Here is a 24700-nt window from a genome sequence, read left to right as displayed (position 1 = left end):
CTCTTAGCATTAGCTTTAAGTCAATTTATACTGTAGACAGCAGCTCCATGTCAATTGACACTGGAGAAAGCATCTCGCAAGAATTATAATTTCAGCACCTTAATCATTGATGATGGTCTGTTTTGTTTATCCATAATAATTATTGTTGCATGTCACTGTATTTATATTTGTATGTCTGGTATTGGCCATGTAAACTACATGTCTGTTTTGTATGTTATATACATTAGAATCAGAATATCATTTAAAAGTGACAAGGCCTCGGTCAGACACGGGCATCAGTTGCACTTGTGGCATAATGTATGCTGTATGAAACTGAATATATTCCCATAGATGTTAGGGAAAGGGTCCTGCTGAGCGACCACTGTCTTTTCCAGCACCCTTTCCACAAACCTGACCCGTCGTTGAACGCCAGAGCTGGTGACTCGGTCTCAGCCATCGCTCTCCTGGCATGGAGAGACTTAGACAGACAGGAGAAGGTAGCCAGTTAGCACAATGATTGGATCAGCTACTTTGGTGGTATCCGAATTTAAAATATGGGCTGTGGTCTCATAGGCAATGGAGAAATATTATAGTAAGCTTAATGAAACCTACTCTCTGCAAGAAATGAACATAATTTCCAAAAATATGAGAGTATTGCTTTAAAGTGATTATCCAAAGCTTTTTCTTCATAACTCAATGTAATAATGTTAATCAACATTTTTGATCCAAAACAGTTGATGTTTCTAGAAGCAACTCAACTACAAAGTTCACAATTTCTTCAAAGAAATATCATTTTTGGACAGTTTTTTGTTGTAACAAACAGCCAGTTACCGTAGGCAAAATCCTTGTTCAGACCTTATAAAACCTCTTAACTAAAATACCTACGTACTTAATCTCTTGCTCTCATACAGTAGCACCTTTCACCGGCAGCAGGGAATAGTGTGCTAAATAACTGCCTCTGCTTGCAAAACCGGAGAACCGCTCAACCTCCTTCCCTAAAATAGTATGTCTAATGAAACCACATAAGTTGAAACAAATGGGACTGTGTGTCAGGGTGTTAACTGCCAAGTGAGACATTATTGTATTGTGTCACACCGGGAAGTCCTGACGTCCTTAAGCATTTTAAAAGGGCCCAATTCCTCAAACCACACCAATAGTGAAGTGGTTTCTTGAACCACTAACATGAAATTAAAAAGGTAAGAATCGTTTCTTTCTCCTCTGAAAATTAAAGGTTTCCTTGTTTTTCCTGAGTATTAATGACTCTTTGTTTAAATATAATGGTCACAGATGACCTCACCTTTTTCAGTGGCTGTTAAGATGAGTGCCTGACAACATGTAAGCTGCAGGTGGAACGTTTGCGTGATTAAGCCCTGGATGTTTTCTCAAAAGCCCCAAAGCTCTCTCAAAATCATTTGAACTTTGTGTCCCGTTTCCCCTCAGTCTTTTTTGCTGAGCTGTTAGACCAGTGGAGCTGTGGGAATATCTCCAGCTCTGCTCTAACATTGTTGTTGTTGGGGCTGTTTCTTACATACGTATTGTCACGCGCCCACTGACAAGGTGGGATCAGCTCCGGTGTGAACCTAAAAGCATCTGGACTGATGTGTGTCATGCAAAGATTACCAGTGAACAGCACAAAGGTAAAGGTTTGTCAATTAAAACCTACTAGTGCAGTTGCTGAGATAACTGATGCAACAGACTGCTCGTTGGTTAGCAGGCTAGCTAACATTAGCTGGTTTGACTGTTTGAGCAGTGATAAATACAGTAGATGTTGTGATGCGGCCTGGTGGCTCAATGGGTAGAGCATCAGGTTGGGATCCAGAAGGCCACCGGATTGAACCCCACCCTCCTAAGTCATCTTGTCTCTCTTTCTATGGGACTCCTTACCTAGCTCACCTACCAAAGTGTACTAAAAGGTATTTAGTAAAATTATATACACCATCATTTTATTGATTTTGCATCAGTTTGACTTTAAATTGTACAAACCATAAATGTAATCAAAATGTGTTTTATACCATACAATATATAAGATATAAGATACATAAGATATATAAAATATATAATAAGCTAGGTTTGTATTTTTAGGCTGAAAATATAGGTTCCACTGTAATAGCTATCTCTGTGGTAATTAGACCTACTGAATGTGATCAGGAGTTTTTGTTTGCGCTGCACAGAGACTTCCTCTCTCATCTCCATAACCGTCTCTCTTTTGCTCACTCGCCTCATCTTGACCCATATCTCTTTACTTCCCAAAGCTCAGCTTTCATGATGCAGTCATTTAGGTTGTCTAGTCACTCGGATAATCTTGTAACAGTGAAAATGTGTTTTAATCCCTTACCGAAAAATGAAAGCTTTAACTGGTGTTTTAGGTTTAGCAGTGTGACTTTGGGTGGAAGGGAGTTTAAAATAATTGAAGTGAAGTTATCCTACCTTTGTAGTTCTTAGAATGGAGCCATCTGTGACCCAGGTATCATGATGAACAACCACTATTTGTCTGACGATATCTAAGGATGAAGATAATACAACCACGGTTATGAATGGCACTGAACTACAAGCAGTCTGTTAGTAAAACTCTATAGGTAGCTTTGTTATCTTTGGTGGTTTCAGTCATCTATCCAATTTTAGAAGGAATCCCACAACCACCCTGTTAAGCAAAGATGTTGTAGTAAGGATGAGATCGATTAAAGTGAGTACTTGAAAATCTTTATTTTATTTATTCCAAAAGATTTCTGGGAAGAAAGAATTGCAAAAAATTTGGAAAACACATTTGGACAAATGTCCATTATCAGTCATAGCCAAACCGATCAACAGAGAAAGGTACCATTCAGATAAAAGTGAGACAATAAATCAAACTTTGGCATCAGGGGTTAGCAATCTGTAGTATTTGTGTTGGCTAAGTGCCTCAATAAAAGGAGCAACCTTAGTTTTCAAGAACAATGTATAGTTTTTTTTTTGTGTGTGTGGAAAATGTAAGATATTATTAACATTGTGTTATAATCATCATCATTAAAACCAACAAAGGTCTTTGAGTCTCCCTGCTAGTCTAGAAGTGCTTCCACTGGTTACATCGAAGCAACGGTTTTAGACCAGAGTTAGGTTTGACACGCCGGCCTAATTAGTGCGATTATCACACAGCTGCACAGGCTGAAAGGATTTGATGTGGTTTTATCAAAAGGATCATTTTCTCAGGGAATGCCTCATCCTGACAGCCTGTGCACTGCCAGATCCATTTCAGCTTTGGATGTGCAGGCTCTGCTTTGATATTCTGCAGACTTGACAGGGTGAACTCAGATTGGGCCGACTGAGTTTTTACTTAGTGTATCATTACACTTGAGTAAAGGTGGAAAGTGATTCGACTGAGGCTCAAACCTCAGAACAGACTGTTTATTACTAGTCTGGTAGCACATAATCAGCCAGCTTATCCTTCAAATGAAGCTGGCATAGTATGGAGGGAGTGAATTTAGGTCTAATAATCTTACCAAACTGTTTGGCCACTGATAGTGGGCAGAATTAACAACTTATGTCATGCTTCCGTTCAGCTAGAGACTTGAAGTTCCACGCTAATATTATAGGGGCAATGCAAAATAAGGGAAGCTAAATTGTACCCTAAAGCTGCTCTAATTAATATTTCTACATGCAACAACTGATCAAAAGATTTTGTATATGTATGAGGAGGTGCATTCAGTGATGAATACTCCCAAAAATGATCATAAGTTTGGAGTTTTGATCAACTCTAGTGAGTGTTTTATTTTGTTTGCATGCAGCTCTTGCTGCAACTAAACTTTTGTCTCACTTTCACTTCTCTCGTTGGCATTAGTTTGTTTTCAGGAAGGATTCCTCATTTCTTTATTAAGGCTCTTAAATGACTGGAGACCAAACCATTCACTTAAAGAGAGAGAGAATTGTCAGGTCGAAACAACATGACTTCAAATGACTATCCATATATTTTGTTAGCTAGATGTGGATAAGTGTATATTGTATTAATTTACATATTATATTATATTATACATTATATTAAGTGTATATTGTATACACTTAAACGCGTGAAATATGTTCACATCTTGATCCTGCAAGTGACCAAGAACAACAACAAAAAAAGTTAATGCAGCAATAATAAGAAATGAAACATTAAGTTAGTTCACATTTTTATTATATTAACGTATTAAGTTAGTGTAGTACAAAACACAAGTCAGATCTGTGTTGTTTAACCTCCCTGGAACATAAATGCATCTTTCTCGCTCACTCAAAGAACAATAGCATATTCTCAGTAAAAGAATCTCTGGCCTCCTTCACCCTCAATCATCATATTGTACTCCACTACAATACTTCATATTAGTCACTGACTCAGGATGGCTCAGACAAATGCCACTGGCCATGCTTATACGCTCTACCATATTCCTGGTCTGTGTAACTCCTCCTTGCTGCCTTTGCCCTTGGGTGGGCAGGGGTCTTCAGTGCTCCCACAGACCTGCATGGCCTCTACAAGTGCTCCCAGAGTTCTCCCCCTCCAACGCCTGTGACGTCACAGATCTGGCACCAGGAGCACCCAGTACTTGTCCGCCGCCAGGGTCAGGAGCGCAGGGAGCACAGAGAGAAGACGACAAGCAACCTCCTACACAACCGCACGCAACACACCTCCAACGTCCATGTCACACCTCCCCCCAGCCAGGTTGCTGTGAGCCAACCGCCAATGGAAGTTCTCAAGGTAAGCTTGTCTTGACTCTGACATACCTGTATGAGAGACAGCTGTGATGTGAGGTACTGTAGGCAACATAATGCTGGATACTGTCTTGATTTCAGTTTAGATATACTCTAAAGTGGATTAATTGGCTCCACTATCTTTAAATAACAAATTCATTATGATCATAAACTTCAGATATTCCTCCTTCTGTGTCAGCTCTTAGAGACAAATACAGTTGTTTGAGAGTGGACTGTGTTAAATCCATTCTAGGGATTATCTCTTGACAGAATTCCTGTGTCCAGACATTTGGCATTCAACTCATTTAATCCTATTTGCCCCACTACACTGACACATTTTCATTCATTTGAGTCCTGGTATGACCAAATGAACCCTGAAAATGTGAGAATACAAAGTTGAGAAAATTCTTTTAGGAAGATAAAGAACCCTGTGTATTACTAAGTTGAGGAACATTAGATCATTAAGATTACTGTGCCTTGACTACACATTATCTGTGCATTTTGAGGCTGTTCAAGAGCAAGTATCAGTTTTCATGCTCCCCCTGGGAAACTTTGACAACAGTTAAATACCTGACATGCAGCTACAGTTACAGATATGCGTGTGATATCATTAAGTACTGCAATATGAATGTTTTTTCTGCTATTGGGTGGTGGAGACAAATTATTCGAGCTATTAATGGCAAAAGTACCTTTTTTTCCTTGACTTGCCAGTGCGTTCACTGCCAAGTCAACGCACCGCAGAGTACACATTACTTGCATAGTATTATTATATTATTAATTTTTACCATGAGAATTCAACTTTAGGTTTTTAGGAAGTAGAAATATACACTTATTCTTCTGCAAGCTGCACCAAAAGAGGTTGGACTAATAACACAGCAAGAAAATAATTTGGCGGAACTTGTTTCTTATGTACACTGTATTATTTTTAAAGCACAGATTCCAGACAGTGATGCCAGGTTCCTGGACAAACTTGATCATAGTTTGAACCTAACCTCTTGGTGGAACATGAAAGACCCACATAAAGCTATGCAGGCAAGGAAAAATTTGCTTGGAAGTGCAGGCAGAGCTGCTGGGCCATGAAAGTGAAAACATAAAGCTCAGACGAAGTGGTCCAAAGGGGAAGGGGGCCCTTAATTAGCAAGGTTACTTCTGACCTCTGTGAGAATTAGGTGATCTGGGATTAGGAAGGAGATTTTTTTTAACCTCTTTAATACGTTTCAAGTAACAAATAATTTCACAAGAAAAAGTAATGGCACTGTTATCAGATGAGAAATATGGTGTTTGTTAATATCTTTGACTTTGGGGATTTTTCAGATCAAGTTTCATTACTAATTTATGCAGAAGACCATAAATCTGCAAACAGTGTCATTACTTGTTCTCTAAAAAAGAAACGTAATTAAAACACTACGAAATAATCAATTTCTGAGGTTTTTAATATTTGACAGCGTGGGTCACAAACAATTAAAGGAAACTCTTTTAGTCATTGGCAGCTTTGGGGGTAGAAGTTGAAAGTAAATTAAGTTAATTTGTCAGATTCATCACATTAAAAGCAGTTTTTCTACCTTTTCACTAAATTTTTTTATTTTGAATAACATTTTCATAAAATAATGATGAGCCATTATATAGTGATGTATCATTAGAAATTAACCACTTGTCAGGACATAAAGCGCTAAAGACATCTTATGTTTGTATTGACAGTATCAATATAGCAGTAGTATTTAAAATATAATGTTTTCTTTGTGGAGTAATTTTACTTTTGTACTTTAAGTGAAATTAAGCCAATAAACCTCTACTTTTATTAGTGGTTTGTATGTATCTATTTGTTTATTTGGAAAACTTGCAATTTTAATTCAATACTGACTGTACCGTTACCAGGTCTGGTATAAATATTCACATTTTTTTCCAGGACGTGTCTGCGCGCAGATTTTACATTGTTACAAGTCCAACAAGGATTGAGATTTTAACCAAATTGTGGCAGATGAACCCAGAGGTTTTTCAAAATACCTCAAATGCTTCAATGACCCATCACAGACACCATTGCAGCTCAGACTGCAGACTGTGTTGACAAGCAAGCCAAACAATGACTTCTCTTTGCTTTTTTTTGCTTTTCTTTGCTGGCATGCGTTGCCTTCCTAGACATGTGCCTCACAGTTTGAAAACCTCAGGTCCTCAGCCTCAAAAAAATTTGCTTAAACTAAGATTACACCTGTTATAGCCACCATGTGTAGCTATCTTTTTTATAAAGTAGAATACTGCATTTCTTTATGTTTTCACATCTAGCAATTACTTGTAGACCTGGGAAGGATATAATCAAGCATTTGTCTTTTATACTTCAGATACGACTATTTGTATCTAATTTTTAACAGCTTTGTTCAGTCCCTTTGTGTTACATGCTGAAGCAGCAAGACACAGGACTTTTCCAAAGGAGACCAGGGTTTGACTCTATTGCTTGACGTAAGTGTGTGCTGTTGTCACTGTTTGTAGCGTTTTTTTTTTTTTTCTTTTTTATGTAATTCATCTTCAAACTTAACTTTACCTAGAAGCTGTTGTCTCTTAACGTAACCTTACTCTGACCCTGTTTTCCACTTCCCCTAATGCAGTGTTTTTGTGTATATCGTTCCCATGGCGTCAAATGGTGGCGCTATACTAAAGCCAAAGTATATCTGTAGAGTCAATATGATATGTCAAAGGACATAAAAAAGGATGCAATTTCACCCCTTAGGCCACGTCATTATCTCACTCTGTGGGATGAGAATGTGTTGTGATTTCTTACCAATTGATTTAGAAGATAAGCAGTTGTGCTGCTAGAGGTGAAGTAAGACCGTACTTTATGCAGTGGGATCATTTTGAAATCAAGTGGGTACAAAATCAGGGATATACATTGTTTTCATGACAAACCTTTTGACTTGTTAGGAAAAGTGTCCCAGTGAGTACGTGAGTGTGTAGGTAAGGTCTTAAAGTGCAATACGTGCTCTGACATGCCAAAATGTGACATGTGAAAATGTCACATCACCTGTGATAGAGCTGCTTTTGCCCAACAACTGCAACTAGTTAGCTACTAGGTCCAAGTTAACATTGCAGAGAATTTAGCAGCAAGAGAGAAAAACAGCTTCAGCTCTCCTGGGAAGGTTTTCCACGAGGTTTAGGAGTGTGTTTATGAAATACATAATACACAGTGCTCGCAGTCTTCGTTCTAATTCATCCCAAAGGTTTTCTATCGGGTTGAGGTCAGGACTCTGTGCAGGCCAGTCAAGTTCTTCCACACCAAACTCACTCATCCATGTCTGTATGGACTGTGCTTTGTGCACCTGAATTCATTTATTTGGATGGGTGAGCGAATACTTTTGGCAATATAGTGGATATATGTATATGTATAACATGTATACGATGTTATGGACACTTTTGTAACAATAACAGCATGTACAGTTGTTCACAGTCAAATTATGCATCAGATGGCAAAATGATTGCACAACTGCATATGTAATTTCCTTTTGTAAAAAGGGAGCTATCATGTTTCTGTATTTTGTACAGTATGTAGGATTCTGTGTAAAAGTAAAATAAAGGGCTTGTGACTTTTTAAACAGAGCATAGAATTGATCGACCCAAAAACATGTCATCCTGAATTGAAATTGAATTTATTGAAAACTGGGATCAAAGACAGCCATATACTTTCGATGCCCCTTTAAAAGCCCTGACTTTTAAAAATCATCACATTCAACTCCACGTGCAGATGTTGGTGGTTTACACTGACCTTTTCCTCAAACTGCAGGCACATTGAGCTGTATAATGCTACATCTTTGTGCTCTTTGATTTTCGAGATAGGCTCTGAGGTCTCAAACGGAGCTGAGCTTAGAGAGTCTTTTGTTTGTTAAACTCCTCTGAGGACACCTAGTTGCTCATCTCAATTTTTACTCACCAACTAAGTATTCAGGAGAAGGAAATGCCTGCACAACTTTAAAACTGCACTGCAAGAATTTTTATTTTTTGATTCTGTACGTTATTTGAAAAACACCATAGCGCTAGACTGTGTGGCCTTCACTCTTGCTGCCTGTTGGGAACATACTTGTTTGGGTCATTTTACTGTTTAACACTGTTGAAGTAAACGTAGCTGATGGCCCTGCACCAGGCATGATAATGAGACTGTGTGTTTATATAGGTGCTAAATTAAGCTTTATTGTTTGTCACTTAAGCAAGTGCATGTTCTTTATCCCACTCAGACTGGACAAAGTGTCTCATTCTTAGAAGAGGATGTTACATTCTTGCTAATGTTACCCTGTAGCCACAGGGTAAAGAGAAGAGAAGACATGTCTTTGTCCTAAGCTCCTCCTCTTGATAAAGTGGTTTGTCTCTGCAGTAGACGCTGTTTGCTGTAGAGAATTGTTACTAAGGGCATTGGCAAGAGAGAAAAATATAATTTCTTGAGGCCATGGCGGAACTCATGCACATGCAGGAGTCAAATCATCTCAAAATCCAGCTTTTATGTTCAGTGTGAGCTTTGATGTCAGTGAGTTAAATGTCCCTGAAAATAAACATTTTCCTGCTTTCATTTCATTTCATTTGCAATATGTTTTTCACGGTGTATCAAATGGGCAAGTCAAAAATCATAAAAGCAGTAGCATTTTAGTGATGATAAAAACGACGCATCCTAACCTGGAAACCGTGAGATGGATTTAGATAGAGATGCTCCAATTAAAAGCCATTTAACAGTTTTCATTGAGTGAGGAAAAAGAAATTACAGCTATTGATCTACTGTTAGTCTGCATGTCTTCAGTGGGATTTTGAAGGCCACATCTGTTTGCTAATAGGCACAGAAGATAAACAACATGAATAAAAAAGATGAAAAAGTCTCTGAAGCCAGTGTAACTCCATGAAGAACAATTTCGATTAGCTAAGTTTTCAGTGTTTCCATCATTCATGTTAATCAGTAAATACTTCTTGCCACATAAATAGGACTAGATTTTATACTTTGGTCTCACTTTTTAAATGCCTTCATTTATTCACTGCCATGCATCCTTTTATCTGTGAACATACAGTTGCAAAGATCATGTGATCTACTCCTATTAGTCATTTGGGTAACCATGAAAAAAGTTCCACTAAAAGAAATAGTATATCTAAAGTAGACGCCACCCGCCTTGGTGAGATTCTGACGATCCAGTCACACTCAAAAGGACACGTTTTGGACATTTTGCTGCAACATTTTTCATAGTTGTTTTCAACTGGAGTAAACTGGAGTAAAATCCAGTCTGTTGATTTGTTAAAACATCCTCCAACAATGATAGGTCTTGTCTTGTTATGGTGTTTTTATCTTGGTGTGGGTTGAGGTGGGGGCTCAATGATGAGCGTAGCAGAAGCAGAACAAAGACAAGGACACGAAAACTTACCAGTGCTGTGAGCTATGAAATGAACGCTGGATCTGCTCTTCTTAGATCTAGATCAGTAAAAGTGAAAGGTTCTCTTTTGATGTTTTTTTCACAGCACATTTGCTCTGCTATTAATGCAATAAAAGCATAGCTTGCTGCAGTGTTGTTCAAGCTTGCACTCATGTTCATTAATCTGATGTCACACCCTAGAAAACTGAATTTCCATCAGATACCAGATATTAGATGTGTTTTTGGCTAGGGCTGGGTGAATTGTGGCGTCTGCGATCGCCATAGACAATTTAGTTATTACAAAACACAACTTCCCTGTGTTTTCTTACAGTCCCTGAATGTGTTTCTTACTGGCACATTGAGTAAACGATGTCAGAGAAGTAAGATGACAAAGAGTTGACCACAGTGCTGGGACATACATAAATTTAATTCAACTTTATTTATATATCGCCAATTCACAACAAAGTCATCTCAAGGCACTTTACAGAATAAAGTCAAGACTATAAAGATGTATAGAGAGAACCCAACAATTCCCCCTTGAGCAAACCCTAGGCCACAGTGGAGAAAACTCCCTTTAACGGAAGAAAACTCCAGCAGAACCAGGCTCAGGGTGAGCAGCCATCTGCCTTAAACGGTTGGGGTGAGTGGAACGTGAAGAGAGAAAAGATGGAGCAACAAAAGCAACAACAAAACATCGGGCAGGTTGATAGGACGGGTAGCTGCACACTGGAAAACACACAGCTTCAAGGCCCGGGGACACCTCCAGAGAGGGACAGAGAGAGGGAGACAGAGAAGGAGAAAGACAACTACGGGAGAAAACACACAGAGTTAATGTCATACAGTAGTGACCATTGTGGGGTGAGAGGAGAGGAGAGAGGGAGAGGAGGAGGGGGGTCCGCCAGCAGTCTAAGCCTACAGCAGCATAACTATAACTAAATATAAGCTTTATCAAAGAGGAAGGTTTTGACTTTTGACTTAAAAGTAGAGAGAGGGTGTCTGCTTCCCAAATCAGAACTGGGAGCATGGAGTGAATGAAGCATTTGCTACTCGCGTTCTCCCTGTTTGTGACCAATATTCACATTGTTCATTTGACCAACAACTTGCATTCAGTGAATGGTGCATTTTTAGAGCTTTCAACGTTCATTAGCATGAATCCGGAATAACACATACAATTGGTCTGTGTTGTCTGTAGAGTAGAGTCACACCGTGTTAACTCTAGGGAGATGCCAGGGACATCTTGTGAGGTTAGAATCTGTTATCTGCATATCTTCTTTTCATTTGAATGCATTTAAATCGGAAGAAACAGGATCCTACCTGGAGAAGTTAAATTGTAATTGCCTCACAAAGGTGAGGCAGCACTCCTCTACTGACCTGCTATGGCAGCATCACTGACCTACTAACCTAGATTGAACAAGACTTGGCTTAGAGCTAAGGAATCTAGGTTGTGAGGTAGCAGGACTAATCACTCAGCCAACATGCTGCCCCTCAAAAAATGGAATAAATGAAATAAAGGAAATATTGACAGAAACTTCAACATACCCACCCCCCATCAATTTCACAGTCTCTGTTGTTGCCTACAGGTGTTAATAAGGATTTAGAAGAAACACACTTGTCAAAGATGCCATTCTTACAGTACATCTGAGGCTACGTGTCTCACTTAGGCCCATAAGTAGACGTTTCGCACTGCACAGCTCAACTCTGAGTGGGAATGAGTCTATGCAATCTAAAGTAAAAATACAAAAAACTTCAGCATTAATCTCTGAAGAGAAAAAAAAAGTGCAGATTAATATTCAAAAATAATTTCTTTTTCAGTTTTGTAGTTTATGGGTTTATAATGAAGTTGTCTAAGCTTTCCCCCAGTTAGCACTGAATGATCCACCACGACCAGATGCTTGTTAAGACATTGCGTGTTCTGAGTTTTGGGGTAGAGCGGTCGTCCACCAATCCCACAGTTGTCGGTTCAATCTCCAGCTTCTCCAGTCACATGTCCTGAATCCTGGTGATTATTGGCCAACTGCATTGCAGCTTCCCTATCAGTGTGTGAGTGTGAATGGGGGAATAAGAATCTGTGTAAAGTGCTTTGAGCACCAATTGGTAGAAAAGCGCTGAGCATTTATACTTTTGTGAGTTCACTGATCTTCAATCATTTTTTTCTAACTAACCAGGTCAGTCAGTTTTCTTGGGAGAGCTGATTTCCTAACTGTCATGTAAACAGGATCTTTAGTTTCTAAATTTGTGGTACGGAATTAGGGAAACCGTATTTCCCCAGGCATATTTCTGACAGAGAATGACAATTTCTCTTCCATATATCTGCGTAACCAGGTTTCTAATGTGCTTTCTCACCACATGTGCAGCAAGCTGCTGAGTAAAAGGCTAAATGACGTAGAGGTCATTAGCAGAAAGATCCCACCTAAAACATAGTCCGTCCAAAGTTAGATAGAAACTTTTACAAACACAAAGTGTCTCATGGAAGTCTAAATAAGTCATTTTCCATTTTTATTTCTCTCCTCTCTCTTTCTCTCTCACAGTGGTTCAAATTAGCTCAGAACAAGCAAGAGATCTGGGCCCCGTTCTTTGTTCGCAGATTACCAGGTTAGCAATTTAACATATTCCTGCAGTTGACATGTTGAGCTTGTTATGCCGGCATTAGATCCACAATCTTAAGCCTACAGTACTCAGGAGGAGGCTCATTCTCACATTTAATCATTATAAACAAGATAACCTCTTAGATTTTAATGGTGTCGGACCAAGAAGTGATGCGTCGTGTGGACATCCAGTTTCATGCTTTTCAAGTAGGATTGTGAAGACCATGTATAAAAGAACAACTTGTCTGCTAAAATAACTTCTTTTCACCAGCCTGCCCTGTGAAACACTGTAGGTTTTACTGAAAGATAATTGTGTGTGAGGGGGTCTGTGCACACGCCCAAATACCCTTGCTCGACTAGAGTGCAAATGAACTTTTTAAAAACAGCCCGGTGGTATATATTTGGACAGTGGCACCATTTTCACGAAACAATCGAGATGCGCCCTAAGTGCAGACCGACCGCTTTAATTTAAGGCTTTGCTTCGGGGCATAGTCCATCTGCGCTATGAGACACACTGTGGCGGAATCCAAGCAGTTAGCACTTGTTTATGTCAACAGTCACATGTAGAAATACAAGGGCACCATTTCTTTTGGCAGACATACATGCTCACCAGTGGTTTAAATCTTGTGCTAAACTCTTTCTCTGATCAAGTCTTCTCTTGACACAGATTCTATATAGTGTGTTCTTGATCTGACCAAGTGTTTTTTTTATCCCACTAGGAAAAGAATTCTTCTGTCATGCATCGCAGTTGTTTTCCATGGTCTTACAGGTCTTTTCATGTTCCCTAGCTCACCAATGTGTTATCTGCCTTGCATTTGTTTTGGTTTTCCTGCCTAATAAGCGTTGCTTTGTGGCAGCGACAGTTCTTTGAACTTGATATTGACAGTTAACAACAATTGATTCCAAATGCAAATGCAATTCTTAGAGGCAAGCTTTAATCTTGCATCTTTCAAGAACACATGGCCGGTCATAGAAAAGCTAACAAAGTCTTCAAATATTTATGAGCCACCATAATTGGGGGTCATTGAATGCCTAAACATCTCTTGCTTACTACACGTCTGATTTATGTGGCTATTTTAAATCTTCTATCACTTCGATATCCCTCATGCATTGTGCTCTCGGCTTATTGACTCCTTTTGCTTTCGAATAGATTTGAAAGCAACAGCTTAGTAATCAATAGCTGTGTTGGAGCCGTCTCCTTAAGCTTTAGCACACAGTAAATGTTTACTATTTTCTTTTGACTGAATGCCCTCAAGCATGTCTGGTTGCCAAGGAAGTAAGAAACAGAGTGGAGCTGGCCGAAAGATATGAATGGCTCTGTTTCTTTTCAGGGGTCAAGGAGTGACGACTATCTCTCGAAATGTTATTGCTCCTCAAGGCATGAGCCTGAAACATGGACCCATGTGCTCTCCTTGAGAAGGTAATAAACCTCTGTCTCACAAAGAGTCTATGAATAAAGTACGAGTTCTGCTTGCTGTAGGGATAAATGAAATGCATCTCTTGTTAATAGTTCTCTCTCAACCCAAAGGTTTTGCTGAAGGAAAAGGCCACACTGCAGAGGGAAAACAAAGAAACGCTCTACTATGAGTCCACAAAGAATGCTTTCTCTGCTTTATCGTATAAGGCTCTGTACAGCCAGGGGGCACCTAACCCCCTGTTTGTGTTCACCTCTTCAGCTCCTTCATGAATTTCCAATAATCTAGACAAAGACCTGATGCTCTGAAACCTAGCAGCATTACACGAGATGCGCAGGCACAATTTTGCGTTAATTAGCTGCGTGACTGAAAGTGCTTCGGCATATGTGAAGATCCTAATAAGCTGCCTTTTTTTCTTGGATGGATCTGGAGTTCTGGAGATAGTTTACTATCCAACATCATAAAAGCACCAAACCAGCCCTTGGTATTTTGTGTGTGATGCTTATAAAAGCGCATTCTCGTTACCATCAACAGTAACAAAATGTACATTGAAGTGCTGTAAATAATCAAGGCTGTTGTTTTCCGAAGAGCAAACATTTAATGTGCTTTCGGTTGAGCGCAATAATACTCGGCACTCCTGTGGCAAAGTACTCAGCGGTTAAATTATGGAGCCTAAATTGGAAAAGAATTTGGCATGGCATTAATGTTGTCCCTCTGTGGAGTATTAATTACAGCCTCAAAAGCTACAATTATTCTATTGGTGGCACAAAAGCACACACAGCTTATTCAGTGTTTCTATGAGCTTGCAACAAACAAGTAATTATAAATAAAATGTCCTAAATAAACATTTTAAATAAGCACAAAGGGCACTCGGTTGGAGACATTGTCTGTCTTACACTTAAATGCAAATAAAAACTAATTTGAGCTAAAGAAAAAACAATAAACTTATGGCTTTGAAAATATTTAAGTGCAAATAATCTGTAAGATCTGAAGGGGGGGTCACATTTTCTAAACAACAGTATTCACTCTTGTCCTTAAACTTTAGAAATGTATAATATTTTTCTCCTGAGGCAAATTTGGTAGAAATGTACATACTTGTATGAACTGAGAGTATTTACTGTGAGGACAAAGAGCCTAACTGAGACACTGGACCATGGTATGCTGAGTCATTCTGAGAGGGCTGCTGAGCAAAACCCCCCCCCCAAAATAAAATACATAGTTTCCTTAATGTTTGTTAAGATTTGTCCAATTATGTCCATATTCTATTTCAAAATGTGATGTGTTATTCTCAATTTACCAACACACAATAACTGGCATGAGGGTCCTGTACCCAGCCAACTGCTCACAGTAACTGACTCTGTCTAGAATGTCATTATTAATATTATTTTATGTGCAATTTAAAGAAGAAGATGGTTTTAATAATTGCAGTATTGATGCACTCTTTTTATTTTCAGAGAATCCACACTGCCTTCCTTAAATATTTATAGTACTCAGTAAACAGAAAAGAACTCTTCACAATACAAATCTTTGTGGCTGTGGCCGATGGTCAAGCAGAATGTTCCCCTAAAATAATGAAGGGGTAATGTACCAGTATGCGACCAGTGAGACATTACCTAAATTCATCTTTTGTAATGTAAAGATATCATGATTGCAGTGTCACGGAACATTTTGAGAGGATGGCTCATTTACATTAACTAAAAACAAAGTGGTTGGAATTAGCAAAGTACATTTAAATCCTGCATGTATTATATTACAGAGGCAAATATTGAACTTTACTTTGGTACATTTATTTAACAACTGCAGTTACCTTTACGAATGCAATTAGTTATGCAAAATGGTGTATAATAATAAAAAGCTATTCTTTCTTTACCTTTCGTGTGAAAATTAATAATAATATTAATTATATTAATTTGATGCAGAACCTTCAGTGTATGAAATAAGCTCCATCATTACCAACTGCAACATAAAATGATGAACATATTAATGCATCAGTAAATATAAATATTAATATAAAACCAGCCATTTTGCCTTTATTGAGTACTTTTGTTACTTTCTGTGAGGGGAAGCTGTAGCTCGGTTGATAGAACAGTCATCCCTGAACCACAAGGTCAGTGGTTCTATTCCCAGTCATCAGGTCGTTTTTTTTGTCATTGTCCAAAACCATTACACTGGGCCATAAGAGTGGGTGATATAGATTTAAAAGTGCATATTTTACAGTTTATTATTTTGGCCATAACAAAATAACGATGTCAAAATACTACTGTAAAAATATCTTTTTGATACATCAATTGCTGTCTTGTGAGCCATGTAAACAGACTAACATAACTTAAGGTCCTCAAATACTAAACTAATTATATAAAATTAATAACAGTATATATATGACATCGTGGCATCATGTTTTGGGTTCAGTGCCCCCACCTACTTTAGTTCATTCAAACTTTTACTTTTCTTATATAATAAGAACTACTGGCAACAAACCACTTCTAATACAAATATTTCACAGGGGTTGGTTGTGCTTCTGCTTTAGGTGGTGGAACAAATTTGATTCACATTTTTTTCACCATTTGGTTATAGGGAAATTCAACACAACTTGCAAATCAAAGATGTTTGATTTATATCATATTCCAAACCAAACCGTTTCAAAATAACAAAGAAAGTTTGTATCAGATATAATTCTTGCTCAAACTCTTCCAACATGCAAGCTCAGCCTTCCACAATGCTTGTTGTAGTTGCATTGGATGCCCACATTACGGTGCGTATGCAGACATATGATTTCACCATGTCATTGAATGGGGAGTTATTAGTCATTTTTGGTCCATAGCTATGAAATCAGTGACAACTTACAAATGTAGTAAATGTGGCACCAGAGCTAGAGACTTTTGCTGAGGTCGTTAATACTTCCTTGCGGCATGGAGGTCTAATTTGATTGGTGGGTGACGAAACTCAGCTTTGAAACACACCAGTAGGTGTCCTGTGTGAGATTGTTATTAGGTGCTACTTTAGTAAATGGTTGTTTTTTACTTTCATGTATCCCACAATCTTTACTTAACCCAAACCATTTTTGTAAACCTAACACCAAAAACATTATCGCCCATAATTTTACATGATACTGACCTACTGAGTCTACTACTATGTAAAGCAGGTACATACTGACAGGGTGTGATAACATCTGAAGCAGGTGCAGGTGCAATGATATTGCCAATATAAAACATTCTCACAATGTTATAATGATATATTTTAGAAAATACTAAACGGCACAGCCATACTGGGCAATCAAACTTTTTCTATTATCTGCATGATAGTAGCATTTCATTATCCCCCTACACAGAGACATCAACCTCATTTTTTGGGTTAAGGGTTCGGGTTTACTAAAGTTTACTTGCCAATGTGTGTATTACACTGCTTTTTTTTGAAGTGATGGCTTGGTCCCACCTTGTTTCCACCAGTGGTGTGCTTCCAGCCTGAATCTCCGGCCACAAAATTTTTTAAAAGTCACCAAACCCTCTGGGGCCCTTGCAGTCCACCATTGACTATGATCAACTGATTCACAAAAATAAAGCATAGATAAAAATTTTGAGGCAGTAAATTCCCTTTTGTTGCAGAGCTATTCATAACAGACTTAATATAAAACACGATTAGAGCTGATGTACTGTAGGCTGGACAAAAGGCAATCATCACGTTCTATATGTTTCTCTGAACCCTGAAGCCAGAACATAATAAAATCAGGTCTTTGCCCTGCAAATGTGACTGCATAACAACTGACGGTTAAACATAACTAACCACGAACAGTCGAAAAAATGTGTGGATGTTCATAAACACACCATACGTTGGAGTTTTCAAACAGTAAGTTTGTAGTGAAACAGTGGCGTCACTTGTGCTAATAGTGCTAGAAGCAGAACTAAAGATTAAACGTTAGTTGGCCTTAAGCAAGCTACAGTTCGCAGATTGCAGGCCAATCAATAGAAAGACTCCTTTGTGACCTGGAGGTGGTGACGTCAAATGGGGTCTATAAAGACAAATTCATAGTTAAGCTTGAACAACACAGTGGGAGGATGAGTTTTAGTGCCCACCCCCATTTCTTAACTTGCATAACTAATACGCCGTAAACCCTGGATAAATTAAACAGTGCTAGTGACTGCTCTCAGGTTTGCACAAGCTAACTTGTTGTCTCAGTTGTAAGCTAACAAGATAAAGGGATTATATTCTGTATTTAAATTATTTTTTATTTACCACTCAGAAAACATGTTGGAGATGCTTGAATACAGCCACTATCAGGTGAGATGGGTTGAGTTTTTTTCTCTATTCCAAAAAACAAGACAAACTAGACATTTTCTCTCTTTGACCAAAATCACAATGAAGAAATATTTCGTCTGTAGCTTGTGGTCCGAATAGTATTTATTTACATACAGTTGAATACTGTGTTACTAATTCTGATACATTATTATGTACCAGACACTGCACAAAAGCGAATGGATGCAAATGTACTTTTTATATTGCTGCATAAGTTGCTTTGTTGTTTTGTTTGCGTGAAATTATCTACAGTCTAATCTACAGTATTCTTTTTGTCGAACGTTTTGGTTTTCAGTAAATACAGCAATACAGAGGTAAATGAAGCTATCAGAGCAGGGTTTGCACAGATGGTAATTTAATTTAAAGAGAATGACTTGGGCTTGAACACATTTATGCAAGATAGCATAATAATTACACAAAGTGTCCCCAAGTAAGTCTGAAATCGAGTCGGCATTTCATAATGGTGTTTTCAGGTCATTGGTGTTTTCATTGATCTTTTAATTAAAACAGAAACAAATAACAGAAATAATTCAGTGGTACAAACTGATTCATTTTGTGAGCACTGTATTTAAAACATCTATTTAAAGCATGTTTTAGTTATTTGGATTATTCTGTCATAATCAACTGGGGAAAGAGGTCTAAGGCCTTATTTTAAATGAAAATCCTAACTTACTGTTTTCTTTAAAAATGTTTTATATCATTGTTCTGATCTTACTAATGGTTTTAATGTGTAGCCATTGATGATGCTTAATGATGCTTAATGCTTGGTTTTCTAAACCCCACAAAAAACCCAACATATATGTTATAAACTTTATAGAAGAACTAGACCAAAGTGTTAGAAAGTACACACACCAGCCACTTTATTAAGTACACCTGTTTAACTGCCTGTTATGCAAATATCTAATCAGCTGATCACATGGCAGCGACTCTGCGCATTAAGATTGTCTGCTGAAGTTTCAACTGGGCGTCAGAATAAGGAAGAAACGTGACTTTGAATGTGGCGTGGTTATTAGAACCAGACAGGCCTGTCTGAGTTTTTGAAAAGCTAATCTACTGGGATTTTCATGCACAACCATCTCACAAAGGTTTATAGAATGGTCTGAAAATAAGAAAAGATCCAGTGAGCATCAGTTCTCTGTGTAAAATTGCCTTGTTGATGCCAAAGATCAGAGGAAAATTGCTAGACCGGTTCAAACTGATAGAAAAGCCACAGTAACTTAAATAACCACTTGTTACAACTGAGGTATAAAAAACAGCATCACTGAATCCACATGCGCCAAACCTTGAAGAATATTGGCTAAAGTGGCAGAAGACCACATCGGGTCCTGTCAACTAAGGGCTAGAAAATGAGGCCACCCTTCATAATGGATCACCAAAATTTGACAATTATTTACAAGAAAATTGTAAAAACCTTTGAATGAGTCTCGATTTCTGATTCAGATTTTAGGGTCGGAATTAAGCATAAACAACATGAAAGCATGAGTCCATCTAAACTGTTTTTTTGAACATAACAATAAGTTCACTGTTCTCAGTCACAGTCACCAGATCTCAATCCAATCGGGCATCTTTGTGATGTGCTGGAACAGGAGATTCACATCATGGATGTGCAGTCGACAAGCCTCCAGCAACCGCGTCATGCTGTTTAGCATCACAGTTCTGAAGACAAAAGATAGTCCCACATGTCACTAGCCAGGTGTAGCTAAGAAAGTGGACAGTGCATTTTGAGGTTTAATACGTCTTGCTCCTGCAGGTGCAGTCCCACCTGGAGAATCCCACCAAGTACCACATCCAGCAGACTCAAAGGCAGCAGGTAAGGCAGTATCTGTCCACCGCCCTGGGCGGGAAAGCCGGCGGCCAGTGCCCCAGCCAACCGCCTGAGCATGGAATGCCACCTGGGCCTGGCAGCAGCGCCCCCAACAGTCCCATGGCCCTGCTCACCCTAAGCTCCAACTGTGAGAAAGAGGTACAGTTTGTCTACACTTTACCACCTTCAATTTTATTGGATTCAGATAATAATTGTAATTAATAAACTGCAATTATTAAATTAAAATGTTTTGCTCTACACAGATGGGCCTACAGATGGATGATGTCATTGATGATATTATTAGTTTGGAGTCTAGTTACAATGAAGACGTTCTTGGACTGATGGATCCAGCACTACAGATGAACAACACGGTAATTTCGTATATCCTCGTTGTGTTTGAAGTCTCTATCAAAATATTATTTTTGATATAACTTTGAATTTAAAGAAGTGCAAGACCCCCTTTTCTTTCCGTTTAAGCATGTATGATAATGGGATTCCTGTATCATTTTGCAGCTCCCTGTGTCAGGTAATTTAATGGATGTGTATGGCAATCAAGGACTTCCACTCCCAGGCCTAGCAATCAGCAACTCATGTCCGCCTAATATCAAAAGGGAATACACAGGTAAATACCTGATAAAAACATTTTACATATACAGTCTCTACTATGTATTTGCTTAATGTTTTTACTGTTGATTTACTGTACTTTTGGTATTTGGGTTGATTTTAGATGGAATTTGTGGCCAGTTAGTGCTTTTATACACCGGTGCTATTTCAGTATGTTGATTTATTCTATGAACTGTGGTTTGTAGTTGAACAAAGACGAGAACTAAAGTTACTAAAGTTTGTAATTTCACTACGGCCTGATATTTCTGTGGGTATACTGTACAGTACATTCTGTTTACTGTGGCTACAAATCCCCATGAAACTGTAAATCCAGCACAGTTCTAAAGGAATGCAGAATGTGAAAGCATTACTGTATGCAAATGTCAATATTGTGTGCAATTTGGACGTGCACAAGGTACTATGAAGTCAATTATTTGCCAAATAATCACTCTAGCTCCTGGCATGAAGCAAGTACTGGACAAGCCTGGATCCTGTGGCCAGTATGAAAACTATCAAAGGCCAGAAGGCTTTCCAGTAGGTAAGCAAAGCAAAATGAAGAAATTAAAAAGATAACAAAAAGAATATGTTCTGTAAACTGTAGTGTTTGTATGTATTTATACAAAGTATTTTGTGCTTGACTAAATCGCACACAATATTAATAAATTTATAGAAACTAAAAAGCTAAATGATCTGATTTTAGTTTTATTTGCTACTGTAATTTTAGGAACATGTAATACTTTTGACTGCTGTTATTTTGCAGCATACAGCACAGAATGCAAAACATTAATGAGTGATGTCTTTTGTTTTATAGACTTAGGGCCTAATTATTAATTTAGTTAAAACTGTACGTTTTACTTTAAGTTCTAAGAGTCGCTTTTCTCCATGTTTCACAGAGGCTGAAGTGCGTGCTCTTGCTAAAGAGAGACAGAAGAAAGACAACCACAATTTAAGTAAGTTATAGAATCAGATTTTTATCCTGTGGCCCGTTCTCTTGAGGCTTTTATAGAGGTTGCTATTTCAGTATGTTGATTTATTCTATGACCTGTGGTTTGTAGTTGAACGAAGACGGAGATTCAATATCAACGACCGCATCAAAGAGCTGGGAACTTTGATACCCAAGTCGAATGATCCGTAAGTATTATCTGGATGTCCATGAGTATGTAAATGCATTTGCCTTTTCATAAATTAAATCTGTCTATTTTTGCTTTAAACATTCTCCTCTTCATGCATTTAAGTCTCCCCAAAATGAAATGGCGTATTTGCTCTGAGGGCCATGAAGAATTCCCTGCTGTTTTGGTCAGCTGGTCAGCTGATTCTGACTGTAACCCTTTGTCTCATGTATACCCCAGAGACATGCGCTGGAATAAGGGCACCATTCTGAAGGCTTCAGTGGACTATATTAGGAAGCTACAGAGGGAGCAGCAGAGAGCCAAGGAGATGGAGTGCAGGCAGAGCAAGCTGGAGCACACAAACCGCCATCTTATGCTTCGTATACAGGTGGGTTTTTTTCAAGGGTGCAAAAAAAAAAAGATTCAAAACAACAAACACACACAAATTGTAGTGACTAAAGTTAGCATTTCACAGACGTTTGGGTTTACATATTGAAGTACAATCACTTTCTTTCCAAGTGTTACATAGATTATCAATTCATTTCACATATTTGAATGTTTCATATGAAGCTGGCACAAGCAGAAGCCTGTTATTTTAACTTAATTTAAAACAAGGTCAGCAAATGGGTAATTAACTAGTCTGTTTCTCTCATGTAAAATTATTTACACACTTTACTGTTTTACCAACCTTACAGTGGTGACACAAACATTTGCATTTACATTTACATTTAGTCATTTATCAGATGCTTTTATCCAAAGCTACTTACATTGAGGTGAAAGGCAAGCAAAAATCTAAGTCAATGAGAAAACATCAAAGCAAAGTCCTATCAGAAAAGTGTTCACAGCTCACGAGATGCAAGTGCGAAAAAGAGCAGAAAGGATCTTTTTTTTTTAAAGAGATTTAAGTGCATAGAAAGATGCGAAAGAGTTCTGTTTTCAGCAGTTTTTTGAATATTGGGAGAGAGTCTGCGAGTTTGGTAGCTCGTTCCACCATCGTGGGATCATTGCGCTAAACAGTTTTGCTTGGTGTCTTCTGTAACCCACATCTTAACACATCATTGATGAAATGGGTCTGTATCACTGATTATTGTATATTCTTCCAGGAGTTGGAGATCCAGGCCCGGGCACACGGTCTTACAGTGGTTTCATCCCCATCTATCTGCACGTCAGAGCTAATGGCCCGAGCTATTAAACAGGAGCCTGTCCTTGGCGACTGCCACTCAGAGCTCTACCAGCATAGCTCGGCTCCTGACATGTCCCCTCCAACCACACTGGACCTCAACAATGGCACCATAACCTTCGGCCAGATTTCTGCAGACGCTGGGGACTCCTACGGAAACTCCAGGACCTGTAAAATGAAGGAGTTGGTAAGGGACGACACCCTGTCGCCGATTTCCCCGAGCGATCCCCTGCTATCCTCGATGTCTCCGGATGGCTCCAACAACGTCAGCAGCCACCACAGCTCCAGCTCTAGTATGGAGGATAAGGAGGATGGCTGTTAGCATTGCCCAGTGCCATGAGCCACACTGACACTTTCGATCTGTAGCACCCATCAGTGAGCCACCTACTTTAAAGTGACTAAAAAAATACGTATGAATGAGTGGACGAAGGAACTCAGAAGTTATTTTTACCTTGATCAAATTTGTTTGTTTAGTTTTTCTTTTTGCTCATTTGATGCTGAATGTTTAAAAGTTGTATATAATGTGATTTTACTCAGTTGGCATCTAGCAATCATGCCATATATACAGTAGGACACAAAGCTCAGAAATATTCATATTTATCCCAAATATGCTTGAACCATCCATGATACAAGAGATAACACATAAAAGTAATTGATTACTGACTCAGCCAGTTCAAGACTGTTTAAAACTCTGATTATCTAATCATAAGAAAATGCACAAGGCATGAAATGGTATTTACATAAAAAAGAATCATTTTTTAAAACAAATTGTTTTTAAACATGTTTAAAATAATTGTATTGTTTACCCCATGCACCCAATGTGTTCTGAAGAGATAATAATACAGGCATTGGCTAAAATAGAGGCGTTATTATTGCAACTAATATTTGATGCTATCATTTATTTATTTTGTTTGGTTTTTATTTTACTAAGACCTCATCTTGTGTATCACTATGGAGGAATATATAATTTAAAATGGCCCATGATTTTTGACATCACAACTTTAAATAGTTATGATGAATAAAGTCAAATGAGACACACAGAAGTAAAGCTAGTCCATGAGTGTTCTATATGGCAAATCAAACTTATATTGATATTGTACTACGTTGTACATTGTTTTTTTAACTGTGGACCTGATCACAAAAATGAGTGGAAAAAAAATACTTAGTATAATATGGGATTTTTTTCAAAATTCTCTTTCAAATAAAACAGTTGAAGATGTGCATCTAGTGTGTTCCATTTTGTAAAGAAAATGCTCATCTCACATCACATGTCATCAGAACAAGACTTTTTTTTAGAGTGTAGCATGAAATTCAGAATTGTATGATCAGGCACTGAAAAATAAGCACAACAAATACACCAAATTTTGTTTTTGCTTGTTATCTACACAGAGAATTTAACAGAATATAGTTAATATAGAGTTTAAATACGTATTATATATTTTGTGTGGTTTAGAAGGGCACCATAGTCTGTTTGTGTGCATATAAAGTACATTTGGTATAGTATCCATATATACAGTAGTGTAGACTTGTAGGAACAGAAATTATTGAAATAAAAATACACTGTAACAAGCCTTTTCCTTTAAACTGCAGGGGTTTATGAGAAAAATAAATTAATAATTTCTAACACATTCATAACATATTTCCTTTATGATTTTAGTATACAGTTTAAAG

General features: G+C 38.1%; 1 protein-coding gene across 5 annotated transcripts; it reads left to right on the top strand.

The window, feature by feature from the left end:
- The first annotated feature begins 1070 nt into the window (after positions 1 to 1070).
- Positions 1071 to 24250, top strand: mitfa (melanocyte inducing transcription factor a). Of its 5 annotated transcripts, none has more exons than XM_067505493.1 (10): positions 1071 to 1175; positions 4422 to 4681; positions 20084 to 20296; positions 20401 to 20508; positions 20651 to 20759; positions 21195 to 21278; positions 21634 to 21690; positions 21796 to 21871; positions 22090 to 22237; positions 22953 to 24250. In XM_067505493.1, exons 2-10 carry the CDS (start codon positions 4667 to 4669, stop codon positions 23349 to 23351), a joined length of 1209 nt encoding a protein of 402 aa, XP_067361594.1. In that variant the 5' UTR covers positions 1071 to 1175; positions 4422 to 4666; the 3' UTR covers positions 23352 to 24250. The 5 variants fall into 5 exon arrangements, with proteins under 5 accessions (XP_067361594.1, XP_067361593.1, XP_067361592.1 ...); XM_067505492.1 differs by lacking the exon at positions 1071 to 1175 and adding an exon at positions 13960 to 14048 and having other exon boundaries at positions 4571 to 4681; XM_067505491.1 differs by lacking the exons at positions 1071 to 1175; positions 4422 to 4681 and adding exons at positions 13958 to 14048; positions 14157 to 18318.
- Positions 24251 to 24700: the final 450 nt, after the last annotated feature.

The sequence above is a fragment of the Channa argus genome, chromosome 5 (assembly GCF_033026475.1).
Source record: "Channa argus isolate prfri chromosome 5, Channa argus male v1.0, whole genome shotgun sequence".
Lineage (NCBI taxonomy): Eukaryota > Metazoa > Chordata > Actinopteri > Anabantiformes > Channidae > Channa > Channa argus.
Note: the sequence above shows the minus strand (reverse complement) of the source record. Positions and strands in the feature narration are given on the sequence as shown.